The sequence below is a fragment of the Sebastes umbrosus genome, chromosome 4 (assembly GCF_015220745.1).
Source record: "Sebastes umbrosus isolate fSebUmb1 chromosome 4, fSebUmb1.pri, whole genome shotgun sequence".
NCBI lineage: Eukaryota > Metazoa > Chordata > Actinopteri > Perciformes > Sebastidae > Sebastes > Sebastes umbrosus.
In genome coordinates this window covers 21,434,532-21,458,438 of record NC_051272.1, presented here as the reverse complement: position 1 = coordinate 21,458,438, position 23,907 = coordinate 21,434,532, and the positions used below count along the sequence as shown (strand labels likewise).

Sequence of the window (23,907 nt, the reverse complement as noted above, 5' to 3'; positions counted from 1 at the left end):
ATATATATAGGTGTTATATATAGTTATATATATATAGGTGTTATATATAGGTGTTATATATGTAGGTGTTGTATATAGTTATATATATATAGGTGTTACATATATATAGGTGTTATATATATATAGGTGTTGTATATAGTTATATATATAGGTGTTATATATATATAGGTGTTATATATAGTTATATATACAGGTGTTGTATATAGGTGTTATATATATATATATATATATGAACCACATGTGTTAACTTCATTTTGTCAACCGGAAGTCGCTGCGCATCTTTCAGCCGTTGATGACCCGCTCGAGCACCGCAGAGCCGTTGGAGGCAGACGTTGATCTGTGCGCATGCGCGATGTAACATTCTGGGCTGGGTCTATCGATGGAACTCAAGATGGCGTCTCTGGCGAAAGCGCCAATATCTCTTTACTGAAGTAGATGTCCAACATTAACCTCCCGTAGCGGGTTATTCTCCAGCCCCCTGAGCTGAGGGGTTTCCGTGAAACATGAAGACCGGCATCATGTTCAGGAAGAGGAACTGAGCGGGGACTAATACCCTGAAAGCACCAGAGAGTCCAGCGAGATGTGTGAGAGCTATGCCCGCTCGCTGCTGCGTGTGTCGGTGGCGCAGATCTGCCAGGCTCTGGGCTGGGACGCGGTTCAACTCACCGCCTGCGATCAGCTGTCCGATGTGCTGCACAGATACATCCAGCAGCTGGCCCGGGTCTGCCACCGCTACTCGGAGCTCTGTAAGTGCTGACTTTAGTAGTACTAGTACTTTATTTAACCCAGTAAACCCGTGAAGTGGTCGATCACGTTGTTGTTGACCGGGTCCTGCAGCTGGCGCCCCCTAGCAAAGGTTGATGTGTCAGAAAGTACAGTAGCTACATGGCTACCTAGCTTCAGGGGATTGTTGTTATTGTGTCTGTTTCCTTCCAGCTGTGATCAGTCACATGCATTAGTTATCTAAGTACTCTTACTTCAGTATTACTTCTAGCTTCAAGTTAAATGTCAACATCAGGGCACCTCCTCCCTGTATGTGCAGCACAGTCACTAGTATGGAGTCACACAGTATAGTTTAGTAGGAGTAGATGGATAGATAGATAGATAGATAGATAGATAGATAGATAGTAACTTTATTGATCCAGAGGGAAATTCAAGTTTCCAGCATCACAGTTCCATAGTGCAAAACATGTTAGTCAAAAGGCAGTAAAAAAAGTTAGGATTGCAAAGTACAAAGTACAAAAAAATACAAAGAAATGAAGAAAACTGTTAAAACTGAATATAGTGCAGAGTAACAGCTGTGATACAGGACTATTAAAAAGTGAATATAGTGCAGAAGAGAGTGTTAAAAGTGAGTATAGTGCAGGGTAACTCCAGGAGCTTAGTCTATGAAAGTAGAATGTAGTCACACTTTTGTCCCAGGCTATTATCAGTATAGTTTAGAAGGAGTAGGAGGCATGTGTGTGTTCCAGCTGTGATCAGTCACATGCATTAGTTATCTAAGTAACTTGTAAACAGATTGACTCTATCAATGTGGGGACTTGTTGAGTATTAGCTTCAAGTTAAATGTCAACATCACTCAGGGCACCTCCTTCTTGTATGTGCAATGTGCAGCACAATCACTAGTATGTAGTCACACTTTTGTCCCAGGCTATTATCAGTATAGTTTAGTAGGAGTAGGAGGCATGTGTGTGTTCCAGCTGTGATCAGTAACATGCATTAGTTATCTAAGTTATCAAAGATTGACTCTATCAATGTGGGACTTGTTGAGTATTAGCTTCAAGTTAAATGTCAACATCTATCAGGACACCTCCTTGTATGTGCAGCACAATCACTAGTATGTAGTCAAACCTTTTGTCCCATCAGCTATTATCAGTATAGTTTAGTAGGAGCAGGAGTATAGTAGGAGTTAAATGGCAAGTACAGTAGCTACATGGCTACTAGTTTCAGTGGATTGTTGTTATTGTGGCTGTGATGCCTTCCAGCTGTGATCAGTCACATGTATTAGATATCTAAGTACTCTTACTTGTTCAGTATTACTTCTAGCTTCAAGTTAAATGTCAACATCAATCTGGGCACCTCCTTCTTGTATCTGCAGCACAATCACTAGATAAAGAGATAGATAGATAGATAGATAGATAGATAGATAGGAAATTCAGGTTTCCAGCATCACAGTTCTATAGTGCAAAACATGTTAGTAAAAAGGCAGTAAAAAAAGTTAGTAGTGCAAAGTACAAAACATATACCAGATATATAAATACAAGGAGATGAAGAACACTGTTAAAACTGAACATAGTGCAGAGTACCAGCTGTGATACAGGACTATTACAAAGTGCAGAAGAGACTGTTAAAAATGAGTACAGTGCAGGGTAACTCCAGGAGCTTAGTCTATGAAAGTAGTATGTAGTAACACACTTTTGTCCCAGGCTATTATCAGTATAGTTTAGTAGGAGTAGGAGGCATGTGGGAGTGTGTGTGCTGAGGTTTAAAGGGCTTGTAGCTACATGGCTCCCTAGCTTCCCTTGGGTTGTTGTTATTGTGGCTGTGATGCCTTCCAGCTGTGATCAGTCACATGCATTAGTTATCTAAGTTATCAAAGATTGACTCTATTAATGTGGGACCTGCTGAGTATAGCTTCAAGTTAAATGTCAACATCAATCAGGGCACCTCCTTCTTGTATGTGCAGCACAATCACTAGTATGTAGTCCCACTTTTGTCCCAGCTTATTATCAGTATAGTTTAGTAGGAGTAGGAGGTATGTGGAGTGTGTGCGCTTTGTGTGAGGTCAATATGTAATTCATGCTTTATTTTTAGGCTCCACAAATGTTTTTGAGTCAAGCCCAGACTATATGATTTAGAAAAGTAGAAATGTTTAAAGTGTTTCAGATTGAGCCCAGCAGTGTGTAACCGGTTCCAACAGAATCAGATATGAACCATGTGTGTGCCATACGGTGCCATAATTTATAAATCAATCTGTCCCAGGCTATTATCAGTATAGTTTAGTAGGAGTCGGAGGGCATGTGGGAGTGTGTGTGTGCCTCTGAGGTTTAAAGGGCTATGTTGTGATGCTGCATTTTCACAGATGGAAGAACAGATCCAGTCCTGGATGATGTCAGCCAGGCCTTCAGACTGCTGGGGGTGAGTCTGAGTGAACTGGAGGACTACGTCCACAACCTGGAGCCCGTGGCCTTCGCCCAACAAACGCCGCTGTTTCCTGTCAGCAAAAACAACGTGCTGCAGTTTCCCCAGCCCGGAGCCCGAGATGCAGAGGAGAGGAAGGATTACATTCCAGATCACATGCCACCCCTCGTCTCCTTACAAGAAGGTCAGTACATACAATATCTATATGCACATATCTCTCGTGTGTGTGTGTATTCAGTGTTTTCCACTGGTAGGCAAAATGTTTTCAACTAATCCACAGTTTATAGAATATACATAATACAAATATACACTCACATGCTAGTATTGGATACATCTAGCTAAAACTGCAAGTTATTCTATATTCATGATGGTTATTAGGGATGTCACGGTACCAGAAATCTAGTAGTTGATACCAGTACCAGTGAATAGCGGCCGTGCCTGACAGCGGGTCGTTGGATCTATGAGAGGTTTATTAAAAATCAATACATCGTTTTGGAGAATCGATACAGTATCGCAAAATATAATATCGCGATACTTGTGTATCGATATTTTCTTACACCCCTACTGTAGTACCTGTAGACAAGGCCTTAGACTGCTGTTTTAGCTAGGCTTACCTAATAAACTGGCAACTGAGTATATGAAACTATATATGTGGGTCGGGGCAAATTAGTTTGGATGGGCTATGATAATAACCTGTATATGTGTTAAAACATCCTTGGAGATTCATTGAAAACAGCGCTCAACTCATTTTTTTTGTCCTTTTGCTCTGTAGAAGAGGAGGAGGAGGAGGTCCTTGCTGACATGGGCACCTCCGCTGAAGCTATGCAGGTGGCGCTGGAAGAGGATGATGAGGAAATGGATGACGACGAGACGGTCAACGACGAGAATCACCCGCTGAAGAGGCACCTGGACAGTCCTGACGCAGCTATGGGCATGATGCCTACCTCCAAGAGACCACGCATGTACACTGGACTCAGCCCAGAATGGGGGGTTGAGCCCAGGGAGCCCCTCACATCTCTCAACCCTCAACGCGTTCCCCCGGGCATGCTGCCTTCTCATGATAGCCTCGACCCCCTGTCACCTGAAACACCTTCTGGAGTCCTGCCTTCCTTCAGACCCCAGCCGGTAACCCCAAAACACTCGGATCAAAAGGGCCTCACCACTCCAGGAAGAAAGTCTAAGGTGTCATCGCCTGGCAGACAACGGACTAAGTCCCCTAAAGGGGTCGTAACTGTTCCGGTGAGCGGTAGTCCCATCCATTCTCCAAAACCGTCTAAGGAAAAGAAGAAATCCCCAGGGAGGACGAAGAGTCCTAAAAGCCCCAAGAGTCCAAAGATGGTTTCAGCCAAAACATCCCAACCCCAGAGCAAGACAGATGTTGTGCATAAGCTACCGCTGTGTGCGCTGAGTGAGAGGATGGGCAAAGAGAACATCCATATGCGTCAAAACATAGAGGACAGGGAGTTAGCCGAGGGCCCCTTCAAGAAACTAGAACCCGATAATGCAGCCATCGATGACTCCATTGATTCTGTGATTGCCAGAGCGTGTGCCGAGCGGGAGCCTGATCCGTTTGCTTTCTCCTCGGGTTCTGATTCGGATAGCAATGGGTTCTCCAGCCCCAGGAGGCTGACCATCATGGAGCCGTCTACACCTAAACTCTCGATCGGGATCTCGGTAAAAGACACGTCAACACCACTTCACCTACAGACACAAGCAGGCCCAGGAAACTGGACTATGGATGATTCAATCAATGAGGTTATCCGAAAGGTCAACCAGGGGGGTCCGTCCGCTCCCCCGCCACACCAAGGAGGCTACATCTCATCAGGATCGGCCTCACCACCCACTCCTGAGCCTTTACTCAAGGTGTTTGAGGAGAAGATCAAGATTGCAACAGTAGATGTCAAGAAAAAGCTGAAGAAGGAGCTCAAAACGAAAATGAAGAAGAAGGAGAAAGACAAGCCGAAAGACAAAGAGCGGGAAAAGGATAAGGGCAAGCTGAAAGAGAAGAACAAGGATAAGAACAGGGATAAAAACAAGGACAAGGAAGGCAAAATGTCCTGGAAGGAGTTTGGAGTGAGGGACGACGAGCATTTCCTTCAGCGAGACTTCACACTGCCTGAGGGCTCCATCAAGATAAAAACCAGAGATGTAGATGTCCCTAAGAAGGAGAAGGAGAAACACAAAGACAAAAAGAAAGATAAAGAAAAAAGTAAAAAGGACAAAGATAAGAAAGACAAGGGTAAAGACAGGAGCAAGGAGGACAGGCAGAATAAGTCTGCGTTTGCCCCCTTTGCTCTGGGTGAACTCCCCGCACTATTCAGCCCCTCGGCCTGCCTGCGCATCCCCTCCATGCTGCCTCCTTTGGCCCCGATCCTCCAGGACAAGGACATAAAGAGCAAGGAGAAGGACAAGAAGAAAGACAAGAAGGAGAAGAAGAAAAAGAAAGACAAGGAGAAGGATAAGGAGCGGGAGAAGGCCAAAGAGAAGGAGAGGGAGAAAGAAGAGAAGAGGAAAGAAAAGGAGAGAGAAAAGGAAAAACGAGAAAAGGAGAAAGAGAAAGAAAAGGAGAGAATCCGATTGGAGAAGGTAAGTCTTCCTGTTTGGTATGTCAGGATGTGTCTGTGTTAGAGTGTCACTGATATTTACCTTGTCCTTCCTGTTTCCTCAGGTGAAAGTAGACACTCCAGCAGCTCTACTGTCTCCAGTCATCCCCAGACTGACGCTCAAGGTGGGAGCAGGCCAGGACAAAATGTAAGTTTCTAGTGATAGTTCTGGTAATATTTCTCCCATCACCTTTGCATGTTACGAGAGGTTTTCTTTATCTGTCTTTATTTAAAAAACTTAAATATGTTTGTTACTGCAGCAGTATTATCATACAGACACATCTGTAGCTGAACTTCTGTTATATTATATATATATGTATATATTAATTTATTTATTATTATTATTATTATAGCAGTATTGAAAACTCTTCATAAAACTTCATCAAATTCCTGTTCAGATAGTCTTATTTTCTTTTTTTTGATAAGATAGTTCCTGATTTGAATCAAAATGTTACAAATTATAGACTATTTAATTGTTGACAAAGTTGTTGTAATTAATATTTGAAAACATTTGGCTTCTTTTGTTACGTGAGAAATGGGTTTTGTGGGAAAAGACATGTTTATATTACTCATTATTTGAAAAAAAAAAAAAAGTATTGTGTTAGTATACATATATAAATCAAAACTCAGGTATGATGTTGCTATTAATATAGAAAAAAATCAAATATGTAAGATGTGTTTAATCAGATAAGTCCCACTGAGATTGAGATCTCATTTTCAAGGGAAACCTGAGTATATTAGATAGTTGAAAACAATACACTATACTGAAGAACAATAATATACATTACAATATAAAAAAAGAGAATCATAACTTCCCATTGGTCCATGATGTTTACTGTATATTATCCAATTTTGTATTCAATCTATTTTTCTTATTATTATTATTATTTTATTTATTTTTGTATTTTAATTATTATTATAATTTCCATGCTTGAAAAGTCTTCATGTTCATGTGGTGTCAATTTTGTTTATGCAGTTTTGTATCTCTAAAGATCAATAACAAGAGAATTACAAAAAAAAATATAAAAAAGAGTTATACAAAGCAAAACTTGAAATGAATTAATACATAAATAATAGAAATAAAAAAAAAAATAAAACACTAAGATGTAAAAGCAAGGGCGTTATTACAATGTGATATGACATTTATTTCTATTCTTGATATTTTATAGCTTACATAGAGATTTTAAAGTCTCCTATCTGTATTAACTAGTATTTGTCTCTGTCCATCACCAGTGTTATCAGCAAGGTGGTTCCAAATTCAGAGCCCAAGACGCCGACACCCAAGACCCCAGCTGCCAAGTCTGGACCTGGGAATCGCCCTCGGACGCCACCGCCAGCCCCAGTCCTCCTCCCAGTCATACCCACTCTGCCGCCGCCTCCCTCTCCACTCCCACCGGCTCCTGCCCCTTCGTCGTTGCTCTGTCCTGCCCCCACCTCTTTCGCCGCATCCTTCAAAACACCGGTCCGCAGCGTAGTGACTGAGACCGTCAGCACCTACGTGGTGAGTGCTAGTACACTTTGTTTATTGATAAATGCATATGTGCATATGATAACAGTATTTTTAAAGTGTGTTTAATCTTTTAGAGATATTCTAGTCTAGGTGAACAGTAAATTAATGACACCTAAGATAAAACAAACTATATGGTTATTCATGTTCTTTTTTACTTATCTGTATTGTTTATGTAATGGCTATTTTGTCATAGAGCAGTGTGGTGCTCATGTTTTCTGTCCTATGTAATTACCTTAGATCCGAGACGAATGGGGAAACCAGATCTGGATTTGTCCTGGATGCAACAAAGCTGATGATGGCAGTCCCATGATAGGATGTGATGACTGTGATGATTGGTATCATTGGTAAGACACCTATTTCCTTTTTATTTTCTGGCCTAAAGACTCCCTTTGCAGCATGGTGTGTTTTTATATAAGATTATAGTTTTGCATAATTGACATTAACAGTTAAGTTTGAATTGCTACTATCAATTCTTTAATTCACTGATATGTTTTTGTGGGTTGTAATGGTACACAAAGTTCCTGGTTAGGTGGGTTCTCAGTACAGCGGTGAAAACAACAGAAACGCAGATGAAGACATTTTTGCCCTTTGTTTTGAAAAATGTTAAAAATGTATAGCTCACTGGCCAGTGAAACGTTGGCAAACAGTTGGTAAGAAAAAAGAAAAAGCAGAGTGGGGTTTTCTGGCACAACTTCACCTACTTCTAAGATGAGTCGCTTGGTTTACAATGAATGTATGAAGCGTCCCTATATTTTTGAGAATATCTGTAGGTGGCCTTTGGTAGCGTACGTCAGCTTTTCCATGGCCAGGCAACTTGACAGGCTCTTCAGACATTGAGTGACAGTTGGTGCTTCATTTTCGCCTTCTCTCACTCACTGAAGGCCCTTTCAGACACAATGGCGACAACAGGACCACTGCGCTATGAAACCAGTTATTTTCAATGGCTTGTGCCACACCATGGTGGCTTTTCTCTGCGTCGAGCAAAGCCCAAACTTTGGGCACCCTACACTGTGACACATCGGCGAGCACAGCTCAATGTTGTGTCGCGAGCAGCTCTCGCAATGATATTATGATATTATGATAAAAACATTAGGTGTAGCTGTATTGTTGTCCGAGTGGAAACATATGGCTTATGCAAAGGTTGAGATAATGAAAAGGAAAAATAGGTGTAAGCATTTGTCATAAATCGGGAGAAATACGGGAGAAGTTTGACCCCAGGAGGGAACCGGAAGAGGGCAATGAAAAACGTGAGTCTCCCGGGAAAATCGGGAGGGTTGGCAAGTATGATGTCCCGTTGCTTTTTCATACGTCAGCGGACTAATATGCCTAATCTTTGCAAGTCTTCAGAGCGCTATGGAAACGCAGACAACAGTGGGCTGAAGGAACCTTTTAGTTCCTCGAAAAGTAGTCCCGGGACTAAAATGACCAGGAACGTCTTGGTGGAAACGGGGCTATACTAGTTGTAGAAATGTAAAAACATCCTCTGCATCTTGTCACTAACCTGACCCCTCCTCTTCTCTCGTCTGCTCAGGCCTTGTGTTGGGATGCTTACAGCCCCTCCGGAGGACCAGCAGTGGTTCTGTGTTAAATGTTCCAGCAAGAAGAAGGACAAAAAACACAAGAAAAGGAAACACAAACTGCATTGAGACTATGCAAAAAAGCACATATTTTGGACTTTTTTGGACTTGAAGCCATCACTGAACACTCGTGGCACTGCTGTAAAATAAAAAAGAAAATTGTGGCTGAAACTAACATCTGATGATTTTTTTAAATGATGTCAGCCATGATGCATTGTGAGTTGGTAAGAAAAAAAGGATTTAACCAGCACATATCCAGCCTTAGCTCTCATGTGGGCTCTGTGGTTTCCCCTCTTCAACTGTAAATTGTTTGCTTGTTGTTTTGGATGTCCTGTCGTAGGAGATCATGACAATTATGTTTGTGTAAGGAGACAGTTTGTCTAAGATGAGAGCTCAACAAAGCAGAGAACAACTAACACCCATCGTCTTTATTTCTGTTTCATAAGGAATGACCACCAAGTCAAACCTCTCCCCAGTTTTCTGCAGTATCATTGAAATGTCATGTATATAATGATGATGGCATCAGGTGTGTATAAATGTGTCAATACCAACTTCCAAACCAAGTGCATTTTGTTCTTCAGATCCTGACTTGTTAAATCCATTTTCAGATATTGGTTTTTAACTCAAATGATTTTCTGTAATTTCTGTACATTTTTTAAATTTAAAGTTTGTATTTTTATTTTGTCTTCATATGGATATGTCCTGGAGGTTAATACATACTGTAGCTGTGCTTGTAATGTAATTCATTTCGCTGATATTTCAATATTAAAGATTAACGGTCTGTGCACTCACAGACTTTAAGACGCAAATGTCATTACCATCAAAATTGTACCCTAAATTTTCTTTATAGAAGCTGATATTTTCATTTGCTTGAATGGAATAGAAAAGATTGGAAATATTTTTTTAACGAACCAAGTGTCAGGCGTTGAATTTTTGTTCCTACTCATTTTAGACTTGATGACAGAACTATTCGTCTCAGCAGTGTGCAAATCCAGGATCCTCCCTTGCAGCAGTCTGTGCAATGCATTCGGCTAGATTCGCGTCTATTCTGCAGAGTTGTCATCCTGCACTTCACCTACATGAGGTATGTGGGAGAGTGCTCGGCAGTCACAGTGCACAGGGTGGCGTTTTTCTAAAAGATTGACTGTGGATTGCGAGCTGTTTTCTCTCGTCTTTAGAGGTGTTGTCTGACAATATGTCTCCTTGCTGCAGAGTTGTTTTTGCTTTCCCCTCAGTGACCACACGGTGTCATTATTCATGTGCAGACGATGAGGCATGCTGCTCATGACATGCACATACAGCACAGCTCACAAACCACAATATGCATGTAAGAAATGTGACAGGTGTCTCTTAGTTGATGCATGTTGAATCCTTCTCTCACAAGTAGCCGCAGAAGTGCCATCCTTTATGAGAGGACCTATAGATGACTTGAAATAGGATTTACAGCCACTCAGAAGCTATTAAGACTTATAAATCTATAGAAGAGAATGTGAGATAGTAAAGTGCATCTCCCCAGCTGTATTCTGTTATGAGACAGGTTTTGCGTGTCTGATCTAGCTTTTTCCATTCAAGTCAAATGCTCCAGTGAACGGTTTGTTATATCTATAGGAGAAGGTTTTATTTTATCACCAGTCTGAAAGGTCGAGATGTTTGTCTGTGCTTCTATTTATTTCTGGGAACAATCAGCAGACCAGTGCTGGCTGGATCTCAGAAGTCTTCTTGGTTGATATATTACAGCATATCACAACTGTATTTAATGGTTTAGCAGTACTTTAAAATCAGTTATTTGACAGAGTGGTGTTGGGCGGACATGACTGCTTCAAGGCTTTGACCATTGCCATGGTAATCGAGCTCCAAATCAGTATTCAAATGCTTTTTGTATGTTTTTGTTGTAAGTATGTAATAATAAAGTATAAATCCACAAATAGCCCATGAAATAAGGAATAATCCCACATTATTTATATTCATTATTAATTATTCTCAGACAAATATCACTGTTTGTTATGTGTAGATGTGCGTGTGTGTACAGTAGGGCGGCGGCGGTGGCACTGCCCCAAAGCTTCGAATACCTTTGAATATTTCTCACCGAAGCTTCGAAGTTATTCGGGACAGCTCTAGTTAGGGTTGCACGATTATATACATCACAAAATTATAATCACTATTATTTTAATCCATATTGATATCACGATTATTTATCACGATTATTCATTGATTTTCGCGACAACATATTTTTTTGCTCTTTCACATTAAAATAAACGGAGTACTGTTTTCACTTCCTTGCTGTGCTACACCCCTGTTAATGTACCAATTAGGGCTGCATGATTTTGGAAAAAACTGACATTGCAATATTTTTTTCTGCTATATATATTGCAATATGAGAAAATACAGGAATATTCACCCTACCCCTTAGTTAGCTATATTTTAAAGTGAAATACTTCAATTTGGCGCACTTCAAGAGCAAAATTAGCAACAATAAGATGTAATAAACAATTTTATGCTCTTACTTTAATCATAAACACAATGGTTGTATAGATAATATATACCCAAAAATTAAGCCAAAACATCTCAATCATCGGCTTGTGGAAGCGCTTGATTTGATATACACACATTTTTTAAATGTCAATATCTCAGATGATCATGTTCATTTAATTGTGGGAAGCCAAAATTGTGATCGCGATCAATATTAGATTAATTGTGGTGTGATGTGCAGAGCAACGTTGTTGTGAATGAGCTGTCAGAGAGCTTGTAGGAAAACCTGAGAAAAGCCTGTTAAAGTCGTTCAACCTACTAAAGGTAAAAACATGGATTAGTTTAATAAAATCTTGTTCCGACATTAATTCTCTAATTCTGCTATATTTTTGGGGTATATATGAGGTTGATTTTTGTTTTGATTGCTGTTAAAAATGTAGGTCTGAATTAGGGCACCAACTAACGATTATTTTCATTGCCATTAATCTATTGATTATTTTCTTGATTAATTGATTAGTTGTTTGGTCTATAAAATGTCAGAAAATGGTGAAAAATGTCGATCAGTGTTTCCTAAAGCCCAAGATGACGTCCTAAATGTGTTTTTTTATCCTCAGTCTACTGTCTACTATCCTCATTTAGTTGAAGGAAATTGAGGCAACCAATCACTGAATTCAATGCCCTTATTTAGTGAGTGCGGTCCCAGACAACAGTCCTAGTTTTGTAATATATAGCATTAAACCTCAGACCCTCAAATACCTTGATTATATGTGGATGCTTCATATTATCTGGAGCTAGAAAAGCACACACTCACTTTTTAAACTTGTGAACTACTCCTTTTACTTATTCACCCCCCTCTCTCTCTCTCTCTTTGAGTGTGTTGCTCCCGTAGATGGCCCGGATGGAAATCTGCCCAGTGTGTTCCGATAACACTAAATCAAAAGAGGAAGTGGAAAAAATGATGTGAGACTAAAGTAAAAGAGGAAGTAAAAGGACTTCTGCCTAAAACAAGCTGACATTTCAATGTGGTGTTGCTTCTTATCATAGAGATGCATTCACTCATGCAAGCCCACATGAACAGTTCTATTAACACAGAGTTAGAGGGGAAACACAGTATATTAATAAATACATGTGTAATAAAAGCTTTTTGTTGCGAGACAGATGAGTGTTTGTATGCATTCAAATATCAAGAAGGTCGTAGATAGCAGTAAATCCTCTCATGCTAAAATGCTGCCACTCGTGGTCACACATGCTTCAGTCACACATGCTGGTGTCAGGTCTCGTACAGTCGAAGCTTGTTACAGCATCTGTTGGATCATAAATTTTACTGCCCAGTGCAGGTAAAGATAGCACTCTTCCCCGTCTGACGTTAAAAAGATCATTTCTTATTAGGTTAAAAATGCTTTCACCTTGTCCAGATGCATCTACACGGCCTCATAAACAGAGATACAATATATGTTTTTTGTAATTCATTTTTTATTGCTTTTAAAAAGAGGTTACATCACACAGAACAAAGACATCAGAAAGAAAAAAGAAAACCGTAATAACAATAAAACTAATAAGACCACAGGAAGAAAAATAAGATAAAAAATAATATATACCGTATATATAGTATATATATAAATTACTATGTATATGTGTGTGTGTATATAAATGTATGTATATATGTGTGTGTGTGTGTGTGTGTACATATACAGTATATATATATGTGTATATGTATATACACAGTATGTGTGTATGTGTGTGTGTGTGTGTGTATATATGTATGTATATGTATGTGTGTATATATATATGTGTATATATATATATATCACAAATCACAAATATGTCACATCGTATGTGTATAGGATATATACTGTATATATGTGTATATATGTGTATGTGTGTATATGTATATGTATATATATATATGTATATATATGTATATGTATATGTCAAGTCAATTTTGTATAGCCCAAAATCACAAATCACAAATATGTCACATCATACGTGGGTGTGTGTGTGTGTGTGTGTGTGTGTGTGTGTGTGTATATGTATGTATACACAGTATATATACTGTATGTATATATATATATATATATATATACTGTATATGTGTGTATGTATATGAATCTTCAATGTTAAAACTTGCGTGTGCAGAACTGTATTAGTACACGCTACAGAGCACAATGTGCAGCGAGCTGTAACAGTTTCAGTTTTAATCCACAAAAACACAGACGGTATTTGTTTGTGCAATCAGTCCCAAGAGAGCCAACAAGTGGTAAAAAGGGAAAGCTGATGGTTGCTTTCACTCATCACCAGGCCACCTGCAGCGCCGTACATATGTGCTGCTATTTTACTTTTTACACGACAGACATGAGTGTGTTTTGTTCAGACCTACTAACGGCACCTTTCTCTTCACTCTGGATATGAACAGGATGTGGTTGTTTTCTCATCTTTGCTGCACATGCTTTCACACGTTACAAAAGCATTTCATACAGCACTCAAATGCCATTGTGTTGCATTGTTTTACTTCTGCAAGCATTTTGAATTCAACTGGAAACCATTAGTGCATTGAGCATTTTTGGTGCTCTTACATGTTGGTAGATCAGAGCTTTCTGTGCTCTCCATGACGCCTGTGGCTCTGCCAGTCACGCTAAGCAGCAAACCCATCATAACAAACTGGATTTCAGTGTTTAAAATATTCATGTCAGCAGAAAAGAGCAGGGCTGGAATGGAAACGGTTTTGTGCCATGATCAGAGGAAGTGGAGCCTCTTCACGCTGGTCCTCTCAGCTATGACACCAGCAGCACACACCGACATGACCCTGTTTCAGAGGACTCTCCTACTTAATGTCACGTTACTCTAACAGGACACAACACCTATGGGAGAATGAGACCTAGATTTGATTCCTCTTGGGTTTTGTGGAAGGAATATTGAGACAAAATGGCTTTCAAATTTTTAATTGGATGCCATACTGACAGCAAAAACATGCTTTTAGAGTGTTAGTTATGAATATGTGTACTGTGATGTTCAGCAGCTTCAAGATCCGCTTCATCATATTATATTACTCAGGACATAGGCAAATGAGCTCTGTCCAATGCAAATTAACACGCAGGGAGTTTTTATGACACACTGTTATTGAGCCTCTTCAAAACGCCATCAGTTGATGGTTAGGGCTTCCAGTAATTTAATTGTAATGTAATGTGGAGAACCATTTTCTGTCCTAGATGAAGGGTTCTCAAACTTTTTGGGGCTAGGGATCCCTTACAGGGGAGAAAACTTTCGAAGGACCCCCTCGTAATTGTAACACAGATTAAGCATTATGTTTACTACCATTTGTACTCTTAGATGCCACTGGAACTATTTATATTATAAAACTTTTCATCCTAAATACTTCAGACCTGTTTCATAGTGATAAACAGAAACATTTCAACTTGAATCATGATAAGATGAGATGATCCTTTATTAGTCTCAGTATATAGCTTTAAACAGAGGGTGATTTTATTGAAATTGCATTTGGACTCAATTTAACAGCATTTATAGCCTACAGTTCAAGTAATTGATCCTAAAAGCTTTCAGAAAATGAACAGTAACAAGAGACTGTCATAGTCCTAATAAATCCAAATATGTAAACTTACCAGTCTAAAGCTGACTTTCAGTATGTGCTTCAACTTTAAAATAATTACCTTATTGCTGTGTGTCACAATCATATCAGAGTTTTTATTGGCCCAAAGCTAACATGGGTGGGAGTAATGGACACAATACGCTTGTTTTATTGCCGCAAATGGTCCCCATCTGTAGATATGCACTTATTAATGATACAGCACAATTTTATAATTTATAGTAAATAATTTGCGGACCCCCTGACAGAGTGCCAAGGACCGAGGGCTGTGTATTAGTAAGAATCTGGTGATGTACATTATGCCTTGGATACTGTAGGTCGGTCCTGAGGTGGACCTGTAACAGCCTGTGTTTGCAGGTATTTCAATGCAAATTGTCTGCAGTCTGAAATTGTGAACAATGGGGGCCGTACTGTAACCTGTCCTTATTTAACAAGTATTCATGCTGACTAAAATGTATGCTTATATTCTAGCAGGCCATCTTTCTCCCTGTCTACTCCAGAATAATAATGGCATGAGGTTGTCAGCTCTCTACTTGTCAGCCACTGGTTTATCATCAGCCAGCTCACGGGGGGGGACAGTGACATGTACATCCCCACAGGAGCTGGTTGTAATATTCACCTACAATTTGCAGGTGCTCAGTGATGAGCAGAATGTTAAATAGGGATGTAAGAAAATATCGATACACATGAGTGTCGTGATATTATGTTGTGTGATACTGTATCGATTCTCAATTAACCTCTTCAAAATCCGCTATTCAATCTTTCGGAGGTTGTAGTGGGCTCAGTTTTAAAGCTAGAGTGAAGTCATATCATATGAATCTAGAAAATCTAAGGAATCCATTGGTACCGACTATTTTATACTAGCTTGTCGAGAAGGAGGCTAAATAACGCTCCAAATTTACGCACAATTTTGGCGATAATGATTGAAAGGCAACTTAAACCGTAACACACTGACACAAATGATATTTCGGAAGTTGTACCAGGCTCAGTTTTAAAGCTAGAGTGAAGATACTGGTATCATTTGAAAATAGAAAACCTAAGGAATCCATTGATACCAAGCATGTCATACATTTTCAAAGGGGTCCCTTGACCTCTGACCTCAAGATATGTGAATGAAAATGGGTTCTATGGGTACCCACGAGTCTCCCCTTTACAGACATGCCCACTTTATGATAATCACATGCAGTTTGGGGCAAATACCATGCAGTTTTTTACATCCAGTGTTTTTTCTGGTGTGTTTTCTACCATGACAGTTTTCCTAAAACTAATTTTAAAAATTGCAATACATCACCTTCCTTACAGTATTGCAATATATTCAATGTATTGAATTGTTACCCCTGCATCATGATATGCATTGTATCGCCAGATTCTTGCCAATACACAGGCATAATATTTATTGTTACAAATACTTATAATGGGAACAGTTTCAAGATACCAGGCTTGATACACCCATTTGCAGTCATATGGCCTTCATTTGGAGCATTCAAACATGCCAGCATGCACAGAAGTGTGCCACAAAACCAGGACTTGTGGATGAGATCTTGTGTCGATGTTTCCTCTAATTTCCCCCCAATCTGACAGTGGGAATAAATCATCCATGTCCAATTTGCTGAAGTTTTCCTAATATGGGTGTCAATTAGTGCAAGAGTGCTACTGTTGCCACAGCTTTACAGGCTGCAAACTGGGCTGCCGCAGGCAGCACAATGCATTAGCGCACGATGAGCTGTCAGAGAGGATTATTTCAGCCACGCCAGTCAGCGAAGGGGGTGGGCGCCGCTCTGCTGCACTAAACCGAGGAGAAGGAGTGGGCGGGAGACAGAGAAAGGGAGAGAAACACATAGAGGAAAGAGGGAAAGAGAAGAAAGTGTCCATTACACCGGGTGGATTTTTCCAGAGCACCGATGTTGGAACACTCTTCTGAGCTGGCCCTGGTGCAGAGTTTGTATGCCAACAGCATGCGCTGTCCCCCCTCTGCGGCCGGGATCTCTGTCAGGAATGAGGACCTGCCTATGAGGTATGTTGGGGTTGGCCCCTCATTCAAATCTGGGCTCGCTGCTTTTGTGGAGCAGCCCGTATCTGGACTGCTTCTTTGTCTGGGCTGAATATTGTCATAGGATGTATTGTTTCCAGTTGAGGCGTTCTCTCATGCTGTGACTGTGGGCAGGGTGTGGGATGTGGTTTTTTTTTTCTCTGGGATCCAAGAAACCATGAAATGTAATGAATTTGGCTGTTCATGTCAATCCCATCTAGACCAAAATGATTCAATCAGAAGGTAGAGGATTAGTTTTAATATTGTATTTGAATAGAGAAATCAATGCCTTATAGCATCATCATGTCATTTAATTACCTTCCTCCTCTTTTCAAAGTTCAAACAAGGGCTCAGATACTTTCATAAATAAATAAAGAGACATTGATGTGTCAGTGATGCAGGTGTTTCTCTCTGAGATGAAAAAGACAAACCGCGTGATTAGATATCTACTGAACCCAACCCAGGCCTCACTGTAGGCCTACTCCCTCAGTCAAAAATATATATCAATTAAAAGAACAAGACCATTTACATAATTCATTTAGAGGAACTTGATCTTGATAAGGCAGCGTTATCATGCATACTCAGTACATCTTGATCCAGCAGATTTCATCTAGAAAGCATGATGAAATGAAGTTCTCTCTCTCCATTTTGAGAGCCCTTTTAGTTGGTCGCCATTCTGCAAATGCTTCCACGAAAGGCAGAGCTGAGGAAAAAAGTGTGCCTCCAAGTTCGTGTTCAAAAAGACATGACGATGATGTGACCCATTTGGGTTTGAAGCTGGCCTATTTTTACACCGTGCGTTTGTCACGAAGAGTTGGAAATTGAAATGCTGGATGATGAGGATGATGATGATGATGATGATGATGGGTGACTTCAGCTCCACTGCATAAGGGGAAAACATTTGATGTAAACAACAACAGCATGGTACGTGTGAAGGATTATGATAGGATTACAGTAGTAATAATCTGAGATTAAGAATAGGCGGCTAGAAGGTGCTAGAAACTAGACGTCAGCCTCTGAACTCCAAACATCTCTTAGAGAAGACGCACAAGATGCACAAACTGGTGCAATAATGAACTGTACAGAAAAACTGTACTGTATGTATTGCACACACCCACAAGAGAAACAGGAGCTGCATCTCTTCACAAGAATCCTTCTCCTTTTATAACAAATCTATTCAATGAGATCCCCTGAGATCTAATTGAGTCAAAGGAAATATGTGGATGCTGCAGATGGGATGACATTATCGTATTGTTCCTCCATTTTTAATGAAACCTGATTCTCCAGAGAGATCTTTTTATAGCCGCCCCTCAAGCTTAATGGTAATGCATGTTGCATAGTGGGCTTGTCTGCATTTATATATGGCAAAATAGGTCGCATATCGCATTATGCATACAAACCTCTTTTAGGCACTGTTTAATAGAGCATGCTCTGCCCTGGTGCCTTGAAATTGCTATGGATACAAGGATTAAATCGGATTTCATGATTGGGATGTTTCTTAACACTCGCTATGAATATTATTTTTGGATTGTGCAGCTGCTGGAGCATTAATGAATGATTTGATAATTAGGCTAACCCCCCCCCACCCCCCGCCTCTCTGATATGGCAAACAGTACTTGACAACGGGCCCCCTACGTCTCCCCCCCAAGTGTAGAGGCCTCGCCCTGCCAGTCCAACACAACAAAAGAAGATAAGCTTCCCCTCCCCCAGGGAAACCAAGGCCCAGCACAAAGGGGAACATGACCTATGACCCTGGGGAAAAGCAGGACTGATGACAGCAAGAAAAACTGCATTTTAAGCATCTCACTTTTGATTGGAAGAGATTTATGGACCTATACGCAATGTGAGGCAATAAGCAAGCTGGAAATAGCTACAGGGATGCATCGATACCGGATTGGATATCGGGCCGATACTGACTCAAATAGCTGGATCGGGTATCGGTGACAATGGGGTCGATCTATTAAATTCTATGTTTATATACATTATATACTGGAATTTTAATTCCTGTTTAAGTTTTGACCAATTTGTTGCAGCATTAAAAAGGTTTACACTTGAACTGTAATTCCCGTATTTTTAATTAAAAATTGATACAGTATCACACAACATAATATTGCAATACTCATGTGTATCGATATTTTCTTACACCGCTGGTCACTTCCACACAGCGAGGCATACAGATTATTAGTCAAGCATTGGTATCAGATCGGTACTCGGTATCGGATACCCAAAGCCCTATGGGTATCGGGACTGAAAAAGTCGGATCGGTGGCGGTGCAACCCTAGAAATAGCCTTACTTATTTGTGTAATCCAATTAAACAAACAGGTGCTAAGACTCCTGGGAAAATATGGAAACAGGAGCAGCATTATTAATCTTGATGATAATGACTTGGGTTCTATATTTAAACATGTTAAATGGCTTTCTAATCAGGATCATTAGATACCTGACTCATTGGCAGACTCACCAATAAAGCTGCACAGGATAATGTGCCATTTCTCTCTGGAAAAGGCTGTCATTATAATAATATAATACAGCAGATAAACTACAAATAGGTCAGTAAACTCTCTATAGAAGACCACGTACCAGCCCCTATAGGGACAATACAGTTTTGTTCTATAGCTGTCAATTAACAGAAAAATACTGTATTGTAATTTTTCTATCAAAAATACCAAACTAGTTCCAATTTATCAAATGTGAGGATTTGCTGCTTTTCTTGGTGTAATGTGACAGTAAATTGTAGGCTATATCTTTTAGGTTTATAAATTTTAGTTGGACAAAAACAAGCAATTTGAAGTTAAGGAAATTGTGATGGAAGCCTTTCACTATTTCGTAACAGCTTTAGTAGTTTTAGCACTAATTCATGTTAGTGTGGTTGATATAAATGCCTGCAAGGTTTGTAAGATTTGATCATTTACCCTATATTTTGAGCAGCATTATCAACCTTGATGATAATGACTTCTATATTTAAACATGTTAAATGGCTCTCTAATCAGGATCATTAGATGCCTGACTCATTGGCAGACTCACCAATAAAGCTGCACGGGATAATATGCCATTTCTCTCTGGAAAATCATTATAAGAATATAATACAGCAGATAAAACATAAACTACAAATAGGTCAGTGAACTCTCTATAGAGTACCACGTGCCAGCCCGTACAGGGACAATACTGTGATTATAGCTGTCAATTAACAGAAAAATAATGTTTTGTAATTTTTCAATACAAAATACCAAACTAGTTCCAACTAATCAAATGTGAGGATTTGCTGCTTTTCTTGGTGTAATATGACAGTAAATTGTAGGCTATATCTTTTAGGTTTACGAAGGTTGGTTGGACAAAACGAGCAACGAGTAGTTTTAGCACTAATTCATGTTAGTGTGGTTGATATAAATGCCTGCAAGGTTTGTAAGATTTGATCATTTACCCTATATTTTGAGCAGCATTATCAACCTTGATGATAATGAAAACATGTTAAATGGCTCTCTAATCAGGATCATTAGACCAATAAAGCTGCACAGGATAATATGCCATTTCTCTCTGTAAAATCATTATTTAGAAAATACTACAGCAGATAAAACATAAACTACAAATAGGTCAGTAAGCTCTCTCTACAGCAGACCACGTGCCAGCCCCTACAGGGACATTACAGTGCTTTTACATGGGGGGGTAGAAGAGGTGGTGTGAGGCTGAGCAGCAGCAGCAGCAGCAGCATGGCTCCAGACTTTTGTTGAAAAAAGGCCACGCCTCTGGTTTGCTGCAGCTCGGTGTGTGTGTGTGTGCAGTCAGAGTGTGACAGCGGCTGCTTGCCTGATTTTATTTCAGTCAGTCAGTCAGTCAGTCGGAGGAGGAACGAGAGAGAGCGATATCACTAGTAGGAGGAGGACGGAATAAGGCGGATACCGGTTCCCTCGCTCTCTCTATATCTCATGCAGTTGTGAAGAAGAAGAAGAAGAAGAAGACGCCCCCTCTCCCTCCCTGGTCTCTGCTCCCTGCAGCCTGCAGCCTGCACCTGCTCTGCCTCGTCTCGTCTTGTTGCCGTGTCTCGTCTCGCAGGAGTTGTTGAGCCTCTTTGCGAGTGAGTGAGAGAGCGGACGTTGCTTCTCTCTCATTGTTAGATAGATATACAGATAGATAGATAGACTGGTTGTTTTCAGCATGACTTCGGCGTACAACCTGGATTTCCAGGCTCTCACCGAGAGTCGGTTATTGGCTTCCGGCGACACAATGTAAGTAATCTAAGTATGCGTGTTTCTGTGTGTGTTTTAGCTGCTACCGTTAGCTCCATGCTAACGATGCTAATCAGACACTAGCAGTGTGGTGGTAACCTCTCACCTGGAGTTAAAGTGTCCAACTCACATTATAAGACAATTAACATCAACATAAGTCTGTTAAGTACATTTAAAACGACTCGTAACTGCAATAGAGCACATATATGTTGAGCTAACAGCATATAACTGAGGAGTAAACGCAGTTTGCTAGCCTAGCTACGGTAGTCAAGTGACATGTGCTTCCGGAGACATCACACGTTTCAGTATCAGTCCATAAAAACAGTCTGTATATTTTAGCTTGTAAAGAACAACATACGGTGGCTGTGTTTGCTGTTTTTACTTGTGCAAACACAGCATCTTGTGCAGGTTGTGTTAACCTAGTTGTTGAGCAAGTTGTGCTGGTTTAGGTGTTGAAACAAACAGGGGTTAATAAAAAGGGGAAGTGCGTTGAGTTGAGTTTAACCGTGTTTAAGTTGATGTAAAGTTTGCTATTTCATATGTTTTTGTTGCTGACTTTGATAGTGTTTTGTGTTGTTTTATTTGGTGATTTAAAAACAGCAGATTGGAGGTTGTTTGTAGGCAACACACGAGCTGTTAGCTCCCTCTCTAAGCTAAGCTAAGCTAGATAACATGGCTATCTGCAGCTCACAGCAGCAGCAGCAGCTAGTGGAGGCTCCTGAAGGCAAGGCAGCTTTATTTGTAGAGCACATTTCAGCAACAGGACAATTCAAAGTGCTTTACACAAACATTCAAGAACATTAAGACAAAGTGCAAAAGGACATTAAGACATAATTAAAACAGTTATAAAAACATTAAAGATTAGAAAATAGAAGCTAAAATAGAGTATAACACACAAGAGTAAAAGCTCTAGTGCAGTATATAAGATCATTATATCTGGTTTAATAAAAGGCAGCAGCAGCAAGCAGGAAAGTTTTAAGCTTTGATTTTAAAGAACTCAGAGGTGGAGTTGGTCCTGCAGGTTTCTGGGAGCTTGTTCCAGATATTTGGTGCATAAAAACAGAAGTAGTAGTGGTGTTGGTGCCCTCGTCCATGTTGAATGTGCTTACTTAACTGCAGAAAAAAAACACGTGGTTTGCTACATTATTGAGCCATTAATGGAAATCTTGTGACAAGGGGCATGTACACAACAAGGAAGAAAGAGACATTCACCAAAGAGCAGAGGTCCATATTATAACTCTGTCCTCTCGACATAACACCAGCTAATCCTGTTTGACACAAACATTTCCAAACACCACACACAGCCTGCTTTTACAAGACTTGTTTAAAATTTAAAAGGTTTACACTTTTAGGAGTGCTATCTTTATTTAGCAGTAGAATAAAGGCCTGGTCCTTTTTTGATTTCATGGTCTTTACATTTAAAGAAATGTCATGATCAAACTGCTATTTCGTAACAGTATTTCTTCACACTAGTTTTTCAGTAGTTTTATCATTAACTTATCTCAGTGTGGTTGATAACAACTAGTGTATTTTGATCCTTTTACTCTATGTTTTGTTCTGTGATTATAGCTGAAACCTCCAATTAACAGAAAAATACTGTTTTGTAATTTTTCAATAATAAATAACAAACTAGTTCCAACTTATCACATGTGAGGATTTGCTGCTTTTCTTAAGGTAAAATAGGCCTGGATTTCATGGTCTTACACTTAAAGAAATGTCATGATCAAACTGTTATTTCCTAACAGTATTTCTTCACACTAGTTTTTTTTTTAGCAGTTTTATCATTAACTTATTTCGGTGTGGTTGATAACCACTAGCCTATTTTGATCCTTTACTCTTACAGGAAGGCCTTTTTATAGCAATCCCGTGTTTTCAATTTCATTATTGTTGACTTTTTGTACACAAGTCTTATGTTCAACATTTTATTTTGGCCTATGTTTTTATTCTGTATTGTTTTTATCTTGACTTTTGCACTATTTTAATGGAAAGGTGCTATACAAATAAAATGTATTATTATTTTTATTATATTTTGTTCTGTGATTATAGCTGAAACAGCCAATTAACAGAAAAATACTGTTATGTAATTTTTAAATATAAAATACCAAACTAGTTCCAACTTATCACATGTGAGGATTTGCTGCTTTTCTTGGTGTAATGTGACAGTAAAGTAGGCTATATCTTTTTAGGTTTATGAATGTTAGTTGGACAAAAAAAGCAATTTGAAGATAGAAAATGGTGAAAGGCTTCCATCACAATTTCCTTAACAGCTTTAGTAGTTTTAGCACTAATTCATGTTAGTGTGATTGATATAAATGGTTGCAAGGTCAGTTCTTGATCTGTTTTTTTGACCATTTACCCTGTATTTTGTTGTACTGTGATAATTATTAACTGAGAAAATAATTGGTCTATTAATTGTTAATGAAAATAATTTGTTGTAGGCTTACCCTCTGATGATAATCCCCAACTGAGGAAAGCTTGGTGAAATCAATAGGTGTCTATGTATAAATAATGTTTTTTTCTTTTTTTTTTTATGATATATCACTTTCACAGGATATTCTTTGAAGATTATCTCATTTACTTGGAGATAGTGAGGTGGTGATTAGATCTTGTCCCAGCTGTATTTGATTGATTTATCCCCCTGTTTGTTGACAGTAAGAGTCACTATGAGGGCTTAAGCGTGATCCTTTGGCAGCCACTGCGTTCGCTGTGTCGGTAAGCTAAGCGTCACAGTGATCCCTTTTGTTGTGGTCGGG

The 23,907-nt window shown here is 39.6% G+C and overlaps 2 protein-coding genes across 8 annotated transcripts in view; both read left to right on the top strand.

Annotated features, from left to right (window-relative positions):
* Positions 1 to 358: 358 nt before the first annotated feature.
* On the top strand, positions 359 to 23,134 carry taf3 (TAF3 RNA polymerase II, TATA box binding protein (TBP)-associated facto). Of its 2 annotated transcripts, XM_037766780.1 has the most exons (8): positions 359 to 746; positions 3,083 to 3,325; positions 3,914 to 5,727; positions 5,810 to 5,892; positions 6,978 to 7,245; positions 7,492 to 7,598; positions 8,786 to 8,881; positions 23,002 to 23,134. In XM_037766780.1, the coding sequence occupies exons 1-8, from the start codon at positions 581 to 583 to the stop codon at positions 23,117 to 23,119; spliced, it is 2,895 nt and encodes a 964-aa protein (XP_037622708.1). In that variant the 5' UTR covers positions 359 to 580; the 3' UTR covers positions 23,120 to 23,134. The 2 variants fall into 2 exon arrangements, with proteins under 2 accessions (XP_037622708.1, XP_037622709.1); XM_037766781.1 differs by lacking the exon at positions 23,002 to 23,134 and having other exon boundaries at positions 8,786 to 9,657.
* LOC119486585 (CUGBP Elav-like family member 2) overlaps positions 16,677 to 23,907 on the top strand; it is a 40,794-nt gene continuing 33,563 nt past the window's right edge. For 2 of the 6 annotated variants that reach the window (XM_037766787.1, XM_037766784.1), the window contains exon 1: positions 16,678 to 16,915. In XM_037766787.1, coding sequence (XP_037622715.1) covers positions 16,803 to 16,915 — 113 coding nt within the window. In that variant the 5' untranslated portion in view covers positions 16,678 to 16,802. Of the gene's footprint in view, positions 16,916 to 20,607; positions 21,155 to 23,907 lie in introns of those variants that run through there. The other 4 variants (XM_037766788.1, XM_037766783.1, XR_005206559.1 and 1 more) reach the window with 4 other exon arrangements.

Excerpts from the sequence above, each read along its gene's own strand:
- taf3 (XM_037766780.1), top strand. The coding sequence starts at position 581 with ATGTGTGAGAGCTATGCCCGCTCGCTGCTGCGTGTGTCGGTGGCGCAG. Across the intron at positions 5,728-5,809 it reads AGAGAATCCGATTGGAGAAG|GTGAAAGTAGACACTCCAGC; the intron begins GTAAGTCTTCCT and ends CTGTTTCCTCAG. Across the intron at positions 8,882-23,001 it reads GACAAAAAACACAAGAAAAG|GCCTTTTTATAGCAATCCCG; the intron begins GAAACACAAACT and ends TCTTACAGGAAG.